Source organism: Amphichorda felina, assembly GCF_050947745.1.
Source record: "Amphichorda felina strain 45539 chromosome Unknown scaffold_4, whole genome shotgun sequence".
Classification (NCBI taxonomy): Eukaryota; Fungi; Ascomycota; class Sordariomycetes; order Hypocreales; family Bionectriaceae; genus Amphichorda; species Amphichorda felina.
In genome coordinates, this window is record NW_028145046.1 from 2,888,530 (window position 1) to 2,906,053 (window position 17,524).

At 56.0% G+C, this 17,524-nt stretch overlaps 8 protein-coding genes and 1 non-coding gene across 9 annotated transcripts; 4 read left to right on the forward strand and 5 right to left on the reverse strand.

Annotated features, from left to right (window-relative positions):
• Positions 1-821: 821 nt before the first annotated feature.
• On the forward strand, positions 822-908 carry ACO1O0_004699. The gene has a single exon. It is a non-coding gene; the product is annotated as a tRNA-Tyr (tRNA).
• Positions 909-1,397: 489 nt separating this feature from the next.
• On the forward strand, positions 1,398-2,310 carry ACO1O0_004700 (uncharacterized protein; the record flags this gene model as incomplete). Its single annotated transcript, XM_083194135.1, has 3 exons — positions 1,398-1,440; positions 1,500-2,103; positions 2,172-2,310. The coding sequence occupies 3 exons, from the start codon at positions 1,398-1,400 to the stop codon at positions 2,308-2,310; spliced, it is 786 nt and encodes a 261-aa protein (XP_083051083.1).
• A 335-nt stretch (positions 2,311-2,645) lies between these two features.
• Positions 2,646-4,530, reverse strand: ACO1O0_004701 (uncharacterized protein; the record flags this gene model as incomplete). The annotated part of the gene is made up of 2 exons (XM_083194136.1): positions 2,646-3,897; positions 3,965-4,530. 2 exons carry the CDS (start codon positions 4,528-4,530, stop codon positions 2,646-2,648), a joined length of 1,818 nt encoding a protein of 605 aa, XP_083051084.1.
• Positions 4,531-5,554: 1,024 nt separating this feature from the next.
• On the reverse strand, positions 5,555-7,134 carry ACO1O0_004702 (uncharacterized protein; the record flags this gene model as incomplete). The annotated part of the gene is made up of 3 exons (XM_083194137.1): positions 5,555-6,775; positions 6,840-7,000; positions 7,059-7,134. The coding sequence occupies 3 exons, from the start codon at positions 7,132-7,134 to the stop codon at positions 5,555-5,557; spliced, it is 1,458 nt and encodes a 485-aa protein (XP_083051085.1).
• Positions 7,135-7,536: 402 nt separating this feature from the next.
• Positions 7,537-9,256, forward strand: ACO1O0_004703 (cytochrome P450; the record flags this gene model as incomplete). The annotated part of the gene is made up of 2 exons (XM_083194138.1): positions 7,537-7,666; positions 7,719-9,256. The coding sequence occupies 2 exons, from the start codon at positions 7,537-7,539 to the stop codon at positions 9,254-9,256; spliced, it is 1,668 nt and encodes a 555-aa protein (XP_083051086.1).
• Positions 9,257-9,305: 49 nt separating this feature from the next.
• ACO1O0_004704 (Zn(II)2Cys6 transcription factor) lies at positions 9,306-11,478 on the reverse strand (the record flags this gene model as incomplete). The annotated part of the gene is made up of 6 exons (XM_083194139.1): positions 9,306-10,023; positions 10,071-10,161; positions 10,209-10,343; positions 10,402-10,548; positions 10,696-11,120; positions 11,183-11,478. 6 exons carry the CDS (start codon positions 11,476-11,478, stop codon positions 9,306-9,308), a joined length of 1,812 nt encoding a protein of 603 aa, XP_083051087.1.
• Positions 11,479-11,998: 520 nt separating this feature from the next.
• On the reverse strand, positions 11,999-13,986 carry ACO1O0_004705 (GMC family oxidoreductase; the record flags this gene model as incomplete). Its single annotated transcript, XM_083194140.1, has 5 exons — positions 11,999-12,738; positions 12,800-13,264; positions 13,317-13,409; positions 13,477-13,725; positions 13,869-13,986. 5 exons carry the CDS (start codon positions 13,984-13,986, stop codon positions 11,999-12,001), a joined length of 1,665 nt encoding a protein of 554 aa, XP_083051088.1.
• Positions 13,987-15,093: 1,107 nt separating this feature from the next.
• On the forward strand, positions 15,094-15,904 carry ACO1O0_004706 (uncharacterized protein; the record flags this gene model as incomplete). Its single annotated transcript, XM_083194141.1, has 3 exons — positions 15,094-15,123; positions 15,459-15,681; positions 15,735-15,904. 3 exons carry the CDS (start codon positions 15,094-15,096, stop codon positions 15,902-15,904), a joined length of 423 nt encoding a protein of 140 aa, XP_083051089.1.
• Positions 15,905-16,322: 418 nt separating this feature from the next.
• Positions 16,323-17,062, reverse strand: ACO1O0_004707 (uncharacterized protein; the record flags this gene model as incomplete). Its single annotated transcript, XM_083194142.1, has 3 exons — positions 16,323-16,387; positions 16,465-16,803; positions 16,837-17,062. 3 exons carry the CDS (start codon positions 17,060-17,062, stop codon positions 16,323-16,325), a joined length of 630 nt encoding a protein of 209 aa, XP_083051090.1.
• Between the last annotated feature and the right edge of the window lie 462 nt (positions 17,063-17,524).

Genomic DNA, 17,524 nt, shown 5'->3' on the forward strand with positions numbered 1-17,524 from the left:
TGACTGGATCCCAGGTCGGCTCTTGGAGTGACGGCCCTGTATCGGGCTCACGGCCTCACACTAGCAAAAGCATGTCTGTGACTCTGATGTGCGTCTGCTGCACGCGTCCCGAGCTGTACTCCGTACATCTCTCCGAATTGCAGCCATTTTGCGTAATTTTGTGGTCAGGTCACCCAGGTGGGAGGCGACGGCGGTTGGATGACGGCTTGCCAGGTGAATGAAGATCGCCGGTGCATGTGCCGTCTCCACTAGATTACCGCGCGGACGACGGGAGAAGATAGAATTGATGTGGGGCAAGTCCCGAGACACCCAGCTGGGTGGATGATCGAAGACATCGAAGGTCAGATGTATCGCCAATGTCTGACCGAGGGTTTCTGTCAAAGTTGGCGCGGCGAAGAGGAACAGATCCGATGCGATGGCGTCATGTTCTAGAGGGAAGGCGGTACCGGAGGAAACGGCGAGGCGCGGTCGAGAGCGCCATCATCTGGGGCATGTCTAACGGAAGTCGCGTCGCAACGCCACCTTCTCAAACTTGACGCGAAGTTGTGAATTTGGAAAGTGCTGCTACGCGCAAGCTTCCAGTGATGCATGATTATTCATACCTGCGCCGAATCTGAACCTGAGACATTGAGCGGAAGTGGCTAGCAGCTGAAGGTGGGGTTACCTTGTCGATCGCGGAAGATGCACCGACAAGTTGCCATGAACTCTCAGCTGTGCAAAAAGACAAAAAGAACCTCATCCTTTGGGGCAAAGGGTTTAGTGAGGCAGAGAAATGGGTCTATAGCGCAAAATGAAACATGCATCTTCCATCAATCAGACTACTCAGCATCGTCTAGTTGGTTTATGGCGCCAGACTGTAATTGCAAAAGCACATCTGGATGTCGGCGGTTCGAATCCGCCTGCTGAGAGATCTTCTTTTTTTGCCTTTTTCTTTTTTGCCTTTTCACCCCTCACCCCTCCCTCCGCTTTGTAGTTTGCCTTTTATTATTTAGGTTGGGAATCCGAATATCCGTGGTTTCTTTTTAACGGTACGTAGTATGTTCTATTGCAACTTCAGCAGTACGTTTCTCCGTCTCTACAATATTATAGGTGCCTAGGTATAGGTAGTAAGTAGTTCTTCGTTGACACTAGGTTTGCGGACCAAACAACTAGAGTCCTCTACCATGTTACTGATGCTGTGCCTGTCGCCAACCAGTGGATTGCGAAAGCCGACAGAACTGTCCTAGGTAAATCTCGTACAAGTTGAAAATGAGAACCGGTGGTCGGGGTTCGATGTGGGCACCAGGACCATTCTAGTCAGGATACCCATTCCACCGTGAAATCACCCCGCATCTTCACCTCGTCATCTCCACCTTCATCGACATCTCTCATTGTGCTTCCGGGTCAGAATCAGCAAGATGGCTTTCACATCCCGATTGGCCATCATCTCCGGTGGCATCGGTACGCCGAACCTCACAACCCCCGTCATCCACACTTCACCCTAGACTGACCTCCTCTAGGTGGCATCGGCAGTGCCGTCGGCAAGCTCCTCCTCTCCCAGGGCGCCAAGCTCGCCCTGCTGTACGCGCCATTCGAGGAGGATAGCGTCGCCTCCGTCCTCGAGGAAGTCTACGGCTCGTCCAGCCACCCGGACATCGCCACCTACCCCTGCGACATCACCAGCCCGCAGTCGGTGCAGGACGCCTTCGACGCCATCGCCTCGGATGCGACGGCCTTCCCCAGCCTGCTGATCAACAGCGCCGGCTACGTCAACCTCAGCCCGCTGGAGGACACGACCCCGGAGGACTCCCTGCGCCACTACATGATCAACCTGTACGGGCCGACGCTGACGGGCCAGGCCTTTGCGCGCCTGTACTTCAAGGCCCGGGCGGGCCAGGCCAACCCCCCGGGGGCGCGGATCGTCAACATTGCGAGCCAGGCCGCGCACGTCGCGCTCGACAAGCACGGGGCGTACTGCGCGTCCAAGGCTGGGCTCGTGGGGCTGACCAAGTGCCAGGCTAACGAGTGGGGGTCGCGTGGCATCACGGCCAACACGGTCAGCCCAGGTCCTGTGTGGACGGCGCTGGGGAAGAAGGCCTGGGCGGACGATAAGGTCCGGGAGGAGTGAGTTGGCCCCTAGGTCTTTTGATGTGAGGAGGAGGGGGTTTGTGCTAACTAATGTGTGACTACAGATACCAGAAGGCGGTGCCGACGGGCCAGTTTGCCGAGCCCGAGGAGGTGGCCAGCATCGTGTCGTTCTTGTGCCAGGACTCGTCGAAGAACATTAATGGAGATGACGTGAGGCTGGATGGGGGGTATACTGCCCGGTGATCAGCTAGAGGCGCTCTTCAACTGGTGGGAGGGTATTTTGGATTCCAAAAGTATAGCTGGAAGCCCTAGATCCATGCAGTTGACGAATGATGAACAATGGCAGTACGGCACCAGCATGTTTGGACCTGGAGTCGGGTGTGTTCCCAGCCAGTCCCCAGTCCCCACTCACCGGCCCCGGCCCCGGCCTTTCAACTCTGGTGAAACCCGGCCATGGCCGACTCTATTCATGAGTACTGTTTTATCCTCAAGAGGGATTATTTAGCCAGGAAAACACCCATGTAAGCATAGTTACGTCTACTCATCTATATTTGCCGAATATCTACATGCTTCGCTGTCTACGCAATAGAAATGCCCGTATAGCACCCCTTGTCATTCCACACCACCGTCTTCTCCCCATCCTTGACGCGATACACACTGCCTCCCAGATCCGCCACATACATTTGCTTCTGCGCGTCCAGCTTCAGCCCAATCGGCTCATGGAAGTGCCGCGCCAGGATCTCCCTGCTGCCCTCATCCACCACCCCGCCCCTCAGCACCACCCTGTTCAGTGAGCACCCCATCGGATGCTCCCCGCGGTCCGTCCAGTACAGTGTCTCCTCGTCGGCGTCAAACTCTAGGTCGATCGGCTCCGGCAGCTCCGCCAGCACGACCTCCACGTCCGTCCTGTCTTCGGCCGTCTGGCCCTCGGGAATCTCGATCCCCGCGCGCAGGATCCGGCCCCGGCCGCCCTTGCTGGGTCCCTTCTGCGTCCAGTACACGTACCCGCGGCTCCTGTCCAGCGCGACGCCCACGCACCAGCGCGTCAGGTCGGCCTTGTGCTCCGGCAGGCTGGGGTCGCCCGTGCGCACGAGGACCTCGTGCTGGGACCCGTCGAGGCTGAGACGGTGCACGCCCATGCCCTCGCGGTCGCAGAAGTAGACGCGCTGCGCGGCGTCGTCGACGATGAGCTGCTTGGGTGTGTGCACCTTGCCCGGCGCCAGCAGGGTCCGGACGTCGGAGCCGTCGAGGTTGGCAGAGTGCACAGAGCCGTCAGGGGTTGCCGTGGAGCGGCCCATGTTGGTCCAGAAGATGCGCCCGGTCGAGGGGCTGACGTCGATGCCGTCCGGGAGGGACTGGCCGGTTACGATGGGAGTGGCTTTGCCGGTGGAGGGGTTCAGCTGGAGGATCTTGCCTGCTGTGGGGGCCTTGGTGATGTCGGTGTTGTTGGAGCCGAGGCCGACGTCGAGGAGGTAGACGACGGGGTCTTGCTCCTCCTTGTGCACGCCGTTGGTGGTGGGCGTGGCAGGGACGCCGTAGAGACCACCCTGGTCGCTCTTGAGGCCTAGGCGGCCGGAGTTGATGTAGTTCTCGCGTAGCCAGTCGACCGTCATGCGGCCGTCGAGACCGCGTTCCTGGACGTAGTTGTCCTCGATGAAGGCGACGGTGTCCAGGCCGATCTGGTCCATGAGTCGGCAGGGGGGAAGGCTGTTGGGCAGCTGGAACATGTTCTTCCAGAGGAGGTCGATTTCCTCGGGTGAGCTGACGTCCTCGGCGAGGATGAAGAGAATTTCTCGCTTGATGGCCGCCCAGAGGCGGTTAAAGATGAATCTGATCCTGGTTAGCCAACCGACCTGATATCGAGAATACGCAGAATGGGAGAAAGGACAAGACATACCCAGTAGATTCCCGCCTGGCGGTAACAGGCACAGCACCGCACTCCCTCAGCACGTCGCTCAGCATGGGGAACAGCTCGGCGTCGGTCTCGCCGTCCGTCATGAGCTCTACGGTGCGGATCGCCGGTGGCATGGTGAAGTGCATGTTGAGCACCCTCTTCTTACGCTCGGAAGACACCTCGTCGACCATGAGGCGCGACTTGAAACTGCTGCTGTTGGAAGCGATGATGCAGTCGCTGGGCGAGTGGCGGTCCACCTCGGCAAATGTGCTGACCTTGAGTGGCAGCTTCTCGGGAACAGCCTCGACGACGAGCCACGCGTCTGTCACGGCGGGAGGGATCTCTGTGAAGGTCTTGAAGGGGGCGGGTGTGGATGGCTTTGAGGGAGTGAAGGCGGTAAAGTCTGAGCGGTGGGCGTCTATATACTCGGCAGCGTCGGAGAGGGCCTGTGACGAGGGATCACGGATGTGAACAGTGTAGCCGCCTGCAACAAAGACAGAGGCGATGCGACGGCCGAGGACGCCTGCGCCGAGTACGACGACTGGTCGTGTTTTGCAAGGGATCGCCATGGCTCTTACAGGATGAGGTTACGTTAGGGGGGGAGTGTATGGTGGGAGTATAGGCTGGAGATTAGGGGGAGAAGGCCGAGGGACTTGCGTGTAGCCTGACCCCTAGTATTCAATGGCACCTCGGTGCTTTATATGTGACCTGGAACAGCCGGACCAGCGTCATTACATTGCCCCAAGCAACGACACCATCTCCCAAAGCGCGATGCCGATAGGCGGCTGGCGGGAGTGGAACAGGCTCCACTATCTCGGCGAACGGAGAACTTCGGAGTGCCTCGGACCCGGGGCGGACGGAGTTCGGATCGGCTCTGGGACCCACCAACGCATGTCACTTCACGCGAGATACGGGATCGTCGCACACGTGGAGCTTGTCTCTGCGAGAGTGAAAAAATTGCCATCTGGTCTAGATCCGATTGCGGTGGTTTTCCATAGCCTCCCCGAGCACTCCGGGGCCTGTCCAATGGCTTTCTGCGGTTTATTCATCGCTCTCTTCGGCTCACCACGTGCCCGGGAATCTCGGGACTTGGGTCCCCAAGGGGCTTGTACCCCCGTATCAGGGGACTGTCCGACTACCGGACTAGCGGAGGTACCTTTTCGCTCAATAGACAGTGCTGGAAATTAAAGGGACTCCGCGGTGTAACTGTGATGCTCTGGATCTTACGCTCCTGGGTCGTATGCTCCTAGGTCATATGCTCCTAGGTCGTATGCTCCTAGGTCGTATGCTCCATGTTTAATGCTCCTGACCACACTTTTCTTCTTTTGGAATGTAGAGAGTACGCTTAGTCTTCATGTATACAATTATGGTATACTATCTATGTTTATAGCTATCATGTGTTTATACCTTTTGAAAGCAATGTGCAGAGCAACTGTAGTTTTACAACTGAATAATTATAATCTATACAGCCATATTCGTAGATATCATTCTTCAGAATTTGTGAATTCAATGCACAGAGAAACTGTAGTCTTACACCTATACAATTATAATCTATACAACTATACCCGTAGCTACCTTACCAGACAAGCCCCCCTAGAACAGGAAGACCTGATCCCCCGCCCTGGCCACCGCGCCAGGCATCGTCCACCCCATGGGCTGCAGCGTCTTCTTCATGGCGTTCACCATGGGCGGCGGTCCGCACAGCAGCATCTTGCTGTCGGCGCCGGCCTTGGCCAGGTGCTTGGCGATGATGTCAGCGTTGACGAACCCAGTGTAACCCTCCCAGCCGCTGGCGGGCGGCTTGGTCAGCACGTAGTGCACCTCGAACTTGTCCGGGTGGTCGCGCACAAAGGCGTCGAGCTCGGCGCGCAGCAGGATATCGTCCTCGGTGTTGTTGGCGTACAGGAGACTCATCTTGGTGCGGTCGCCGGCGTCCTCGCAGCTCGCGCGGATCAGCTGGTACATGGGGGTGATGCCCGTGCCGCCGGCAATCATGCCAATGTGCTTGGAGTAGGTGCGCGAGTACTGCATGGCGCCCTTGGGCCCGCGGATCTCGATGCTGTCGCCCACCTTCATCTGCTCCAGGTGCTTGGTCATGGCGCCGTTGGGGTACACCTTGATGATGAGCTCGACCCGGCCCAGGTCCGTGTTGTTGGAGATGGGTGTGTAGGAGCGCGAGACGGACTTGCCATCGATAGTCGCGCGGAGGGCAATGTGCTGGCCCGTGGGCAGGCCGAGGACGTCCTCAGGGTGCGGCAGGGCAAACACGATGCGGTACACGTTGGGAGCGACCTCTGTCTTGCTGGTCATGACAAAGGGGCGCCACTGACGCGGGTCGAGAGGCTTGGGTCTTGTGATGACAGTCGTCTTGGGCAGGCGCATCAGGCGCGCCATCTTGGTAGCCCGACGGGGCGAGTAGTGTGTGAACTCCTGCTGGACATCCAGCTTGGTCGACGCCCAGAAGCCAAAGCCCAGGGTCAGAGTGAACTGGGCGACGGTGGCAATGCCAACACCGGTCCAAAACTGGCCTGGTCCTCCGTTGCTTCCTGGGCTTCCTGGCAACGTCTTGGGGAGCTTTATAGACGAGAGTGTCGAGCGCAGTATCTGTAGCACCTGCGCTACGGTGACGCCCCGGTGGTGGGCTGTTGCTAGGCCAGCTCCCGCAAGACCAGTGAGGCCGAGCTTGATTATACTGCGGACCACAGATCCCCATGATGAAGAAGATGATGTCGAGGGCTTGGAGAGATTGATGGCGGCTGCCTGGGAGACTTGTGCAAAGTTTGGACGGTAGATCTCGAAGACCTCGGCTTGCTCCTGGAGACAGCCAGTTAGTATGGATTAATGCTATAAGGAAAAAAGTATACAGGGGAAATCCTACCTCTGATGGCAGGTCGCCGACATAGAACTTCTCGAGGTCATCGCGGGCCTCGTCAGAGTGACCAATTTCCTCAAAGGCCTCGGTGGCATCCGTGCCAGCGCACTCGATCAGGACTTGGCCACCGCCAGGGTGGTCTTCTAAATACTTGGTGATATCGTAGACTGCGCTCACGTTAGTAGCTGTCTACACCCCCCTTTGGATGCGATTGCGCTAACTTACCCTTGTTGTGAAGGACGATCCAGAGGTCGTCCTTCTTATTGTGCGCCTGCACCTGTTCCAGAGTAAAGGTCGCCATGATGGAGTGATGGATGGCAGAACAGTGGCCCCAGATCTGACGGCGGATGGACGGGTATAATACTTATTATATTTTTATAGCCCCCCCCAAGCAATGCCCCTGCTTGGTACCAAATGGAACTGGTCATCACAATTATCTGCAACGCGCTGCGTCGATAATCGGCGTTCGGCATCCGGATTCTTCGGACGAGCCTCGTCCGAACTTCGTCCGTCGCCACGGGGAGCCGGAGATCAACGTTCCAACGGCGTATTACGAATATTATTATTATCGGGGCTTCCATTCGAAGGCGATGCCGTGTTCCAGAAACACGGATAAGTCTGGATATAAAACTGCGCTGCCGCCGGGTGAAATCTATCTTGCCCGGATCGGTCAGCAAACCCCCCTATACCCCCAGTCTTCACCATGTCGTGTCACTTCTATCTTGCCGGTGACGACGTCACCACGGCGCAGTCCCTGTCTGTGGAGTCTGCTTGGAAGTTTGAGGACCTCCAAAGGGCTGTTGGCGGTGTTTTCCGCGTTGCCCAACCAGCGGGTAAGTTGAAAAATCCTTTGATAGAATATTGATCCTTGCTAACAACCCCAAGGCATCTCCTTCCACCACCCCGAAAACGACACCACCCTCACCTCGGTGGCTGATATCCAGGCCGCTGCGTCTTCCCCATCATCACCTATAGCCCTCCGTATCGACGGCAATGCCGTGCAAACACCCCAGGGGCCTCCCGGCCTCCCCCTAGTGGGCAGCTTCTACGAGATCTTCCCCGACCATTTGGGCAACCACTACCGCCTATTCCGCAAATATGGTCCCGTCATCAAGACGACCAACATGGGCAAGACTATCTACCTCACCGACGACCCCAAGGTCGCGGCCGTGTGCTTCGCCGAGTCCGCATACATGACCAAGAAGATCAACTCGGATCACCCCCTCTGGGGCGTCAAGGACAACACGGCCATCTTCATCGGCGACACCGAGACCGAGAACTGGCGCCTGGCACACAAGTACCTGCCGCCTGCCATGGGTCCCAAGGCTGTGCGCCATTACACCGGTCTGATGCAGTCGTGCGCGCGCAAGTCGCTCCCCATATTTGACGAGCTCGATAGCCGCGACGAGTCGTGGAACGTCTACCAGTTCATGGTCAAGCTGGCCTCGCAGACCATCGGCACCTTCTCCCTCGGCAAGGACTTTGGTCACTTCGACGCCGTCGATAGCCCCCTGCACCCCATCGTCACCAATATTGCCAACCTGCTCTCCCTCAACAAGAAGATCACTTCGCGCGGCGAGTGGTACCGTCTCCTGCCCTTCGGCGACCCCGCGCGTCTGCGCCAGACGCAGCACACCATCTACTCGCTCCTGCAGGAGCAGGTCGACCGGGTCGCCGCCGAGTCTACCAGCAAGGATGCCCCGATGAACGAGGCTGCCCTGTCCGCCGAGAACGTCGTCGACTACCTGCTGCACGCCGTCGACGAGAAGGGCGAGCACTTCCCCGAGGGGCTGATCTTGGCCAACATGCTCATCGTCAGCGGCGCCGGCTTCACCACCACCTCGGCGCTCATGTCGTGGCTCGTCTACTGCCTCGTCACATACGAGGGCAACCAGGACCGGCTGTACCAGGAACTGGTCGAGTACGGTATCGTCGGGGCCAACGGTGAGCGCAACCAGGCCACCTGGACGCCCGACCTGGCTCACAGCATGCCCTTCATGGACAAGTTCGTCAAGGAGACGCAGCGCCTGCACAACGCCTCATTCCAGCCAGGCCGCACCACCAAGAGCGAGGTGGTCCTCCCCGGCGGCTACCGGCTGCCGCCCGACAGCGTCATCGTCCCCGCGCTGTACGCCATCCACACGAACCCCAAGCTCTGGCGGGACCCGTTCCGCTTCGACCCGGACCGCTGGGACACGGAGGAGGTCAAGAACCGCCACCGGTGCACGTACTCGCCCTTCGCGACGGGGCCCCGCGGGTGCATCGGCTTCAACTTTGCCCTGCTTGAGGTCAAGGTGCTGCTGGGTGAGCTGGTGAGCCGGTACGAGTTTGTGCGGGAGGGACAGGAGGCCATTGATTACGACCCGGAGTTCCAGCTGATCCGGCCGTTGAACTTTTATGTCCGAGCCAAGCGTCGTGTATAGTCTGAAAGTTAGAATGTTGAAAAAAATAATATATGTAGATTAGATCCATTCACGTCCCTGAGTCGCGATAGATCTCCTTCAACGCCTTGAGAGCCCGTGAATATGGTCCAAAGTAGCGTACGTTGGACTCTGCATCCGTCCACTCCGAGTCCCTTTCTTCTTTTTCCAGGACGACAGTCAACCTCTGCACCAGCATCTCTGGCTTGCTCTGGTCTTCCAGCGGGACATGGCTTAGACTTTTTAGTGTGATGGCACAGCTGACCACGGTGTGGACAAAGGCCCAAGATCGACACACACCAGCTGAGAAGCGGTGCAGGTCCAGAAAGCACTCGACCACTTCCATCGCGCGCTGCACGCAGTCCACGGCTACGTCCGCAGGAAAAGGGGAGTCCGGGCCCATGCTGTCGAGATAGACGCGGTTGAGTCGGCATACAACATACCCGAGATGGACCCCGAACGCCAATCGTTCGAGATGGTCCTGCAAGGTGACACATTTCGCCTTGTCTTTGAGGAAAGGGGCAGCGGCGTCGCGCACTCCATCCAGCTGCCGTTTGTATTCGCACAGGCTCTCGAACGGACCGGGGATGTTCCCTGCGATTTCCCGGCGGGCTTTGTCGAGGATGAGACGGCACAGCGTGAAGATGCATTCCTGGAAATTGAGCCCTTCTGCATCCTGCTGATAGGGAATGGGGCAGGTCATGGCCAGGGTGCTGGGAGGGCGATCGTAGGTCAATGACAGAAACGTGTCTTGCCAGACAATCACCCACCTATCCCTTGTTAGACGTGTCATACCAGTGCAGGCGAGAAAACCTACCATAATCTGCTTCGCTGCAGTTGCTCTGATGGCGGCAAGGAGGGGTACAATTCATGTAGACCGATACTCTGAGCTAGGCGAATTGTCGAGCCTTCTCTTGTCAGTCTGATGCCAAGAAAGAAGAGGGAAGGGACTCACCCATCAAAATCCATGCGCTATTCGTGTCGAGATTATTACGCAAACAGTGCCCAATAAGTGCCATTGCTTGGATCTGGTCGAGATCCGTATGGTTGAAGAAATTGGAAATGCGGAGACATTCAAAGGACGAGCAGACTGTACTCTGTCATCAGCATTAGGCATTCTCACGGGGAAGGCGAAACATGCAACGTACTCAGCACTTTGGATCGCAAATCTCGCTCCTTGATGGGGTCGTCTGAAAACTGCACACCGCAGGCCAGGACCGCAAACAAGAGGGACAGCCAAGAAGAGTTGGGCTCCTCAGACGGGCTCATAGCCTCCCGCGACAAGGCTCGCTGGTCTAGAAATGAAAACAGAGCAGAGGCGAACTTGTCGATGGTCACCAGAGCTGGATAGAATGGATACGCGGTGGACTGATATGCTTGCCAATACCTAACTCGTCAGCATTGAGGTTCCAACACACTGTTGTCATTAAGAAATAATACACACCGAATAATATCTGAATCATCCGGCAAAGTCTTGCAGATGTCCTTGACTGTGGTCTCGGCGCCCCAAAGATTAGTAAAGGGGTACGCCCTCGGGACAAACTGATCGACCATAGCATCATGACGCATCAGACCCCCAGTCGGGGGTACCTGCCGACACCCCAAAGCCAATGGGGTGTCCGACTGGCTACCCAGGTAGATGGTGGCACCAGTGGCATCCTCGACGACATGGCGGCCCGGCGACTTGCCAAGTCGAGGAAGGGGATCGGGGACGGAAAGAGGGCTAGGGGCAGCAGGTGAAGTAGTGGCTATGGCGCCGAGATCCGCCTTTAGGGAGGCGATCTGCTGTTGGATGCTGTCCAGTTTGGAGATGAGTGAAATGGCATCAGCAGGAGACTGAGCCTGAGAATGCGCAATAGTGTTGGTTCTGCCAAGAAAGATTAGTATGAGATACAACAGTGTTTAACCTAAGAGAACTGAAGTACTCACAGGGCATCCAGATTCAACCCATTCGATGCCTGATTCGCATTCCACGGCGACGAAGCGCTGCTGACAGGCTGATGCTGGTGCTGGTCCCCGACGTCATCCCCCGTCGTTGAAGAAGTCGGCACACGGCACAGCTCCGGGTGATTGCGTTTGACGCAGCTGGAGCAGGGCACATGGCCGTCACAGCGCACTTTGCGGTGTCGGCAGGGAAAACATGACCGGATGCCACGGGTCTTCCTCTTGTGTTTGAGCAGCTCGCGGACCACGCCGGTGTCGTAGGGGTACGCTTTGTCCGACATGGTTGGATCGAGCAGGCCAGAAAAATGGTTTATTCCATCATGGAATCGCCGGTGAACGGGGGTGGTTGAGGCTTTGATCAAAGTTTCACCTAACCTGGTGCCTCCAAGAGGGCGAGAGCGGCGATGATGCCGATATCGAGGCATTAATATGGGGTCACGTGTAGTATTACATATTGCTAGTCCCTGTCAGGACTAGCAGCTTCCCAATGCGACTAATTGCGGGTCTTGGTCAAGATACGTTCATCTAGGCTGCGTTAACTGCATATTTGGGTGAAAATGCAGTTGCTGAAGTGTTCGATTTGATACCAGCAAGTGGCAAGTGTTCTGACTTTCACTTCATCTCGGAATTGCGTTCTTGAAAAAGAGCCCAGCAATATTGAAAAATGGAATTTGGCTTCTGCTATGCAAGACATGCGAATAGCTATGGACTCTTCCCCTAGGCATATCGCACTCGACAAAGCTACAAATCAGCAGCGTTATACGTTCTTTGTTTGATCATATCGGCAGCCTATTATTTTCATTAGTTTTCATCGTCTGAGGATAGGTAATAGGAGTTGTTTACCTTCTCCGCCACGGCATACACCGTCATCGAGGTCGTAGCACCGATGAGCGTCGGCATCATGCTGGCGTCGACAACCGACAGTCTGCGCGTGCCATACACCCTGAGCTTCTCATCCACGCAGCCCCCCAGCTCGCGCGGCATCTTGGCGCAGGTGCCCACGGGGTGGAAGACGCTCGGGATAACCTGCCCCCTGGCCCACTCGGTGAGCTCCTCGGTCGTCGTGTAGTTGCTCCCCGGACTCGTCTCGCGGGGCTTGTACTGCGCGAACGCGCTGCTGGCCATGTACCGGCGCATGAAGCGGATCTCCTCCACCACAATGTCGAGGTCGATCTCGTTTGAGGCGGCGCGGTAGTCGACGATGACGTCGCCCTCAGGGTTGGAGGGGTCGATCGAGACGGTGCCGCGCGAGACGGGGTGCAGATTCTGGATGGATCCTCCGGGCTGGAACATCATCATCTCGTTGAAGGTCGTGTCGGGGGAGCGCATCAGACGCGAGTACACCGCCTGCTGGGCCTCATAGCCATGTACCTGCTCGGGCGTGTAGGAGGGTGGGAGATGCGACTCGGGGTTCTGCTTCTCGTACTTGCTCGCCAGGGCCTCGTAGCTGTCGGGTGCTATTACAGGCAGGCCAACCATGGCAACTAGATTGGGCGCCTCAGTGAGACCTGGTGCGTCCTCTGTAGGAGGCGGGTTACCCCCTTGAACAGCATCTTGTCAGCAGAGGTCATGTGTGAAAGGGGGGCACTGAGCGTTGCATACACTCATAGCCAATGTTGGGAATATAGCTGTGGTCCTGGAAGTTGGAGCCAACACCGGGCAAGTCAACTTTAGTCTTGATGCCAGCGCTTTTAAGAAGGGGCTTTGGACCAACACCGCTCAGCATGAGAACCTGCGGAGTGTGGATGGTGCCAGCTGCAATGATGACTTCCCGACGGGCATTGACCGTATGAACTTTTGGATGGAGCTCCGTCGAATTTTCAGAGACAAACTGGACACCGGTGGCGCTCATGTGTTTGTCAAAGAGGACCTTCTTCACCTTTGTTCCCACAATCATGTCGTAATTGTCGCGGGGCACATTGTCCCAGTGGCCAGTGCGGGCATACGAACGTTGGTAGGTCTTGGGGTCCTGGGACATGGAATACCAGTACAGGCCATTCTCGCCGGAGCCACTGTCCTCGGCGATGGTCATGCCTGGCATGGAAGCCATGGCCGAGTAGAAGGATTCTGTTCCGTTCTTAGCGCAAACATCATTCTATAGAAAGCGAGGAGTACCTACTGGTGATGTTGGCAGGCCTATCGGGCCCGTACGTTGAGTATATGGGTGTATCAGTGCCCCAGTAGTCCGTGTTAGTCTTGATGTTGAACTCCTCTGCAATTTCAGGGCTTGGGAGAGCCAATGTAATAGCCTGGATCGGTCAGCTGGCGCAATTACTTACGGGTCTTGTCCCAAACCTTCTTAAAGTATGGCAACAGGCCATCCCAGTCCCACGGCGACTTAGGGCCGCCGAGTTCTTTCCAGGCATCGTACTCCTCCTTTGTCCCTCGCAGCATGACCTGGCCATTGACGGTGGAGCTGCCTCCGACAGAACGGCCGATGCCCACCCAGAACTCCCGGTCGTTGAGGGCAGGCGAGGGCACTGATGTGAGGTTGAACATTCGACTGGGGTCCATGCCAGTCTCGCTGTCTGCGTGGAGAGTATTAGCGGCAGGACCTGCATTCTTTCGCAATCGTGAAACGTACGGTATAGACCGCTTTCTATGACAAGGACAGAGTCTGCTCATCGAATCAGCCATCCAAACTTGGCCTCATTGAAATTTTCCCTCTCACACTTTCCGTTCTCAGTGAGACGGTCTCCAACAGTCAAGCCAGCGGTGCCTCCACCGACGATGATGTAGTCGTACTGGTGACGGACATCCTCTTGCCTCTGAACAATGCGGCCATGCATCGGGGGCTGCGGCCAGGCCAAGACACCCCGACAGGCCGTCGCTATGAGCGACACAACGACGGTTTTGAGCGAAGGCATTAGTGGAGTTAACAGGACAATACGGGGGGCCTGGGGTTGGTAATACAGAGCGGGTGACCAGCTGGGTTGTGCATTATCGACCCGGACGTGCAGGTCATTTATACTGAAATTCACTGAAAATTCATCGTAAATAACCGTCACATTTAAGCATATCCTGGTCTATATTCTGCACCTCATGCATATGCATTGGCAGCCAAGGCCGGGCATACTCTGGCTCAAATCATTAAAATGCGGGGAGCAGCAGCCGGCCAAGCGGATCGGGGGACTTATGGGACTCATGGGAGGATACCTTGAGCTCCGGAGATTAACATGCGGCTTCTCACAGCCGTTAGGGCTGGGATAAACGGGAAAAGGGGCAAGTGGCGACGGTCGCATAAATGCTGACGAGTCCAGACCGCCAAGCGATATTGGCAGGGGAATTTAGGCAGTTGCAAATGTGGTAAGCAATATAGATCGTATTAATATGACAAAATTATGTGGCATACCTACGTTCGAGAGCTGCCGTGTATATAAGTATCAGGCCACAGGGGAGCTGTGAGTTGCCCCCAGCCTACATGTAAGTAGACCAGAAGATAGGACGATGAAGGCATTTATCGAGTTTGATTGATCCTTAGGCCCGACCCCGACATGGAGAATGTCCTTCCGCTTATTTTTGGCAGGGTAATGATGGCCCTAAAAAAAAAAGAAACAACTATTATTTAACGATAATTGCACAGGTTCAGCAGTACCCTGACACTTAACAACGATTTACAGAGGAGACATTACTGTGATTATGAAGGATGCCTTTCTTCTCACTTACTAGGCTGATATTCTCATCATCAATACCAACTGCACTGTCTGGGTGTCTACACTGTCAAATTATTAATACGCTACGATTTGTCTTTGTAACCCCTGTTCCTGTTTTCATGCTTCGCACAGAGCGTAAAGCTATCAGGGCTGATCTAGTGTGATGGTTGAATTGGGAAACATGACTCCCCAAGACTTCCGGAGCCGTACGGAGCGGCCTCGGTAACTAAGATGATACCATCGATGTTCTTAGTCTTCACTAATAATATAAAAGTCTGGACACTGTTTGAGTAGATGAGCTCTGTTTTATGTTGACAATTAGCGTGTCGACAAAAGAACATTTCATTGCTCCTCATAATACATCAGACCGACTGCCAATATGAAAACATTCCAGCTGGCCATACTGGCTCTAGCCTCCACGGCCCTGGGACTTACAAACTTCGACGACTGGGAATACGGCCGCGCCGCCCTCTAAGACGTCAGCATCCGCTTCCGCTACGCCGGCTCCGGCCCACCCCTCCTCCTCGTCCATGGCAACCCCCAGCACAGCCTGACATGGCAATTCGTCGACCCCATCCTCACCTAAAACTACAACTTCATAGCCCTAGACAACCGCGGCGCCGGCGACTCGAGCCTACCCCGACGGGAACTACACGGCTGCGGCCTCGGCTGCTGACCTGGTGGGCGTCTTGGACTTCCTCAAAGTTATGTCGGCCTACGTCTTTGCCCACGACAAGGGCGTGGGGCTGGAGGCGGCGCTGCGCTCCAACGTCGAACCGATATCATCGGATACGGAGATTGACGTAGTCCCAAAGACAGGGCACTGGATTGGTAAGTCGTATGCATTACCGTGATTGGGTATATAGTAGCTGACACTGTCCTAGCCGACGAGAACCCCAAGTGGACGGCACGGCGTGTCGCGCAGTTCTTTTCCAGACACGACTCCACGTTGCCCGATATTGACTTCTCCGCGCTCGCTGATCGGGTGACCCTCGATGTGGGCTACTATGGCACTCGCAGAAATATGGCGTTGGCGGGAATGGTCAGTCGATAAGTGGTAGGGTGATCTGGGCATTGCCCCGTTGCTCCAGTTTAGTCAACTGGGGTAGTAGTAGAACAAGTTTTAGGTAAAAATACCCATGCTTTAGGGATCTTCGCATAAATTGGGAGCTCGGATGCTTTCTCAGGTGAAGCATTCTTAATTTTGTCTTTTATTTTTTGTTATAATTTTCGGTATATTGAAGACTAAAGTGGCATCGCTAATCGAAATGAAAAGAAAAAGGCATCATAAAGTCATATGGGCAAAGCAAGGAGCTTCTTGGCTTCACCCTCAACCCCCCCGGGCCTTCTTAACTCACGTCCTAGGCACAAATTCAGGATGGCCGCCATCATTAGTCTTTCTGCTCCGTTAATCACACGAACTAGACATACTAGCCGACATGGAGCTGCTACTCCCCCCACCACCACTACTACTAGTGCCGTTGAGAAATGTCCCACTGCTGCTCGAAGAACTCGATGAGTTTGGTGGGCGGTAGACCTGCAGAGCGATGATGGTTATAATGATGGAATAGTCAAACTGCGGCCCGTAATTAACATTGATCTGCAATGTCCCACGGGTCGACATGCCACTCTGCTTTGTAAAAATGGCGAAAACGGTGCCCTGAGAATCCACAAGCTTCATGCTCGGGGAGCGGAACAGTGACGGCTTCATCCCGTCCACAGCGATATGCGACGTCCTCTTCCACGAGAGGGGCACGCGCCACCAGCCGCCATCACCCGTGGGCAGGTTCATGCTCCAGCTAAACGGTGCGCCGGTCCGGGATTCAAGCTGGGCCGGCTCCCAGACCATGGGCCCCGGTTTGGCGGGATCGCCGACGCCGATATTGAAGGTGTATTTGTGCAGTACACGGGGGAAATAACATCCGGCGACGGGAGGCGAGGGTGTGGTGAGGTCTGGGGTGGGGTGGAGTGTGAGATCTGGTTTACCGCAGGGGATCTCGGGGGTGAGGCCTGAGGGGTCGACGGCGAAGGCGGTAGACGGGTTCGGGCTGTTGGGGTTGTACTCGGGCTGGATGTAATACGGGGGGACCATGATGGATTGCTTGCCGAAATTGGCCATCACATGGTGGGTGACTATGTAGCGCCGCGGCACGAATGTGCTGGCGGGGGGTTTTTTCTCCATGGCTATCATGTTGTGGAGAGTCTTCTCCATGCTTGCCGTATTGGGAGGAATTTTCTCCATGTTTGTTACGTTGTGGGCGTTGTAGGTGTTGAGATCGAGGTGCTAAGTTGGGAGCATCTGGGTCTGGTCTTATAGGCGCAACAACACACCATAATAGGGGAATGGTGAGATTGGGTGTTGCGTGATATTAGGCACTTGACGTGGGCAGACGGCGCGCCGCAAACGGAGACCCCGTGGATTAATGCCTAGTCATATATTTCGCTGAAGGCTGAATCATCTCACATCAGCTCACATAACTTCTAGTAAATCCAATGATAGTAGTACCACTGCTACAATTACTGTAGGACATCGGATATGGTGGGGGGGCACCCGGGCCCGAAATAGTGGGGCCGGGGCTCACGCACGTTGTACAGACACCGACGCAGGCTTACTAGGCAGACTTGTTGTTGCAACGGTTGCGCAAGAGTGATTAAAGACGATGGTGGGCAATTT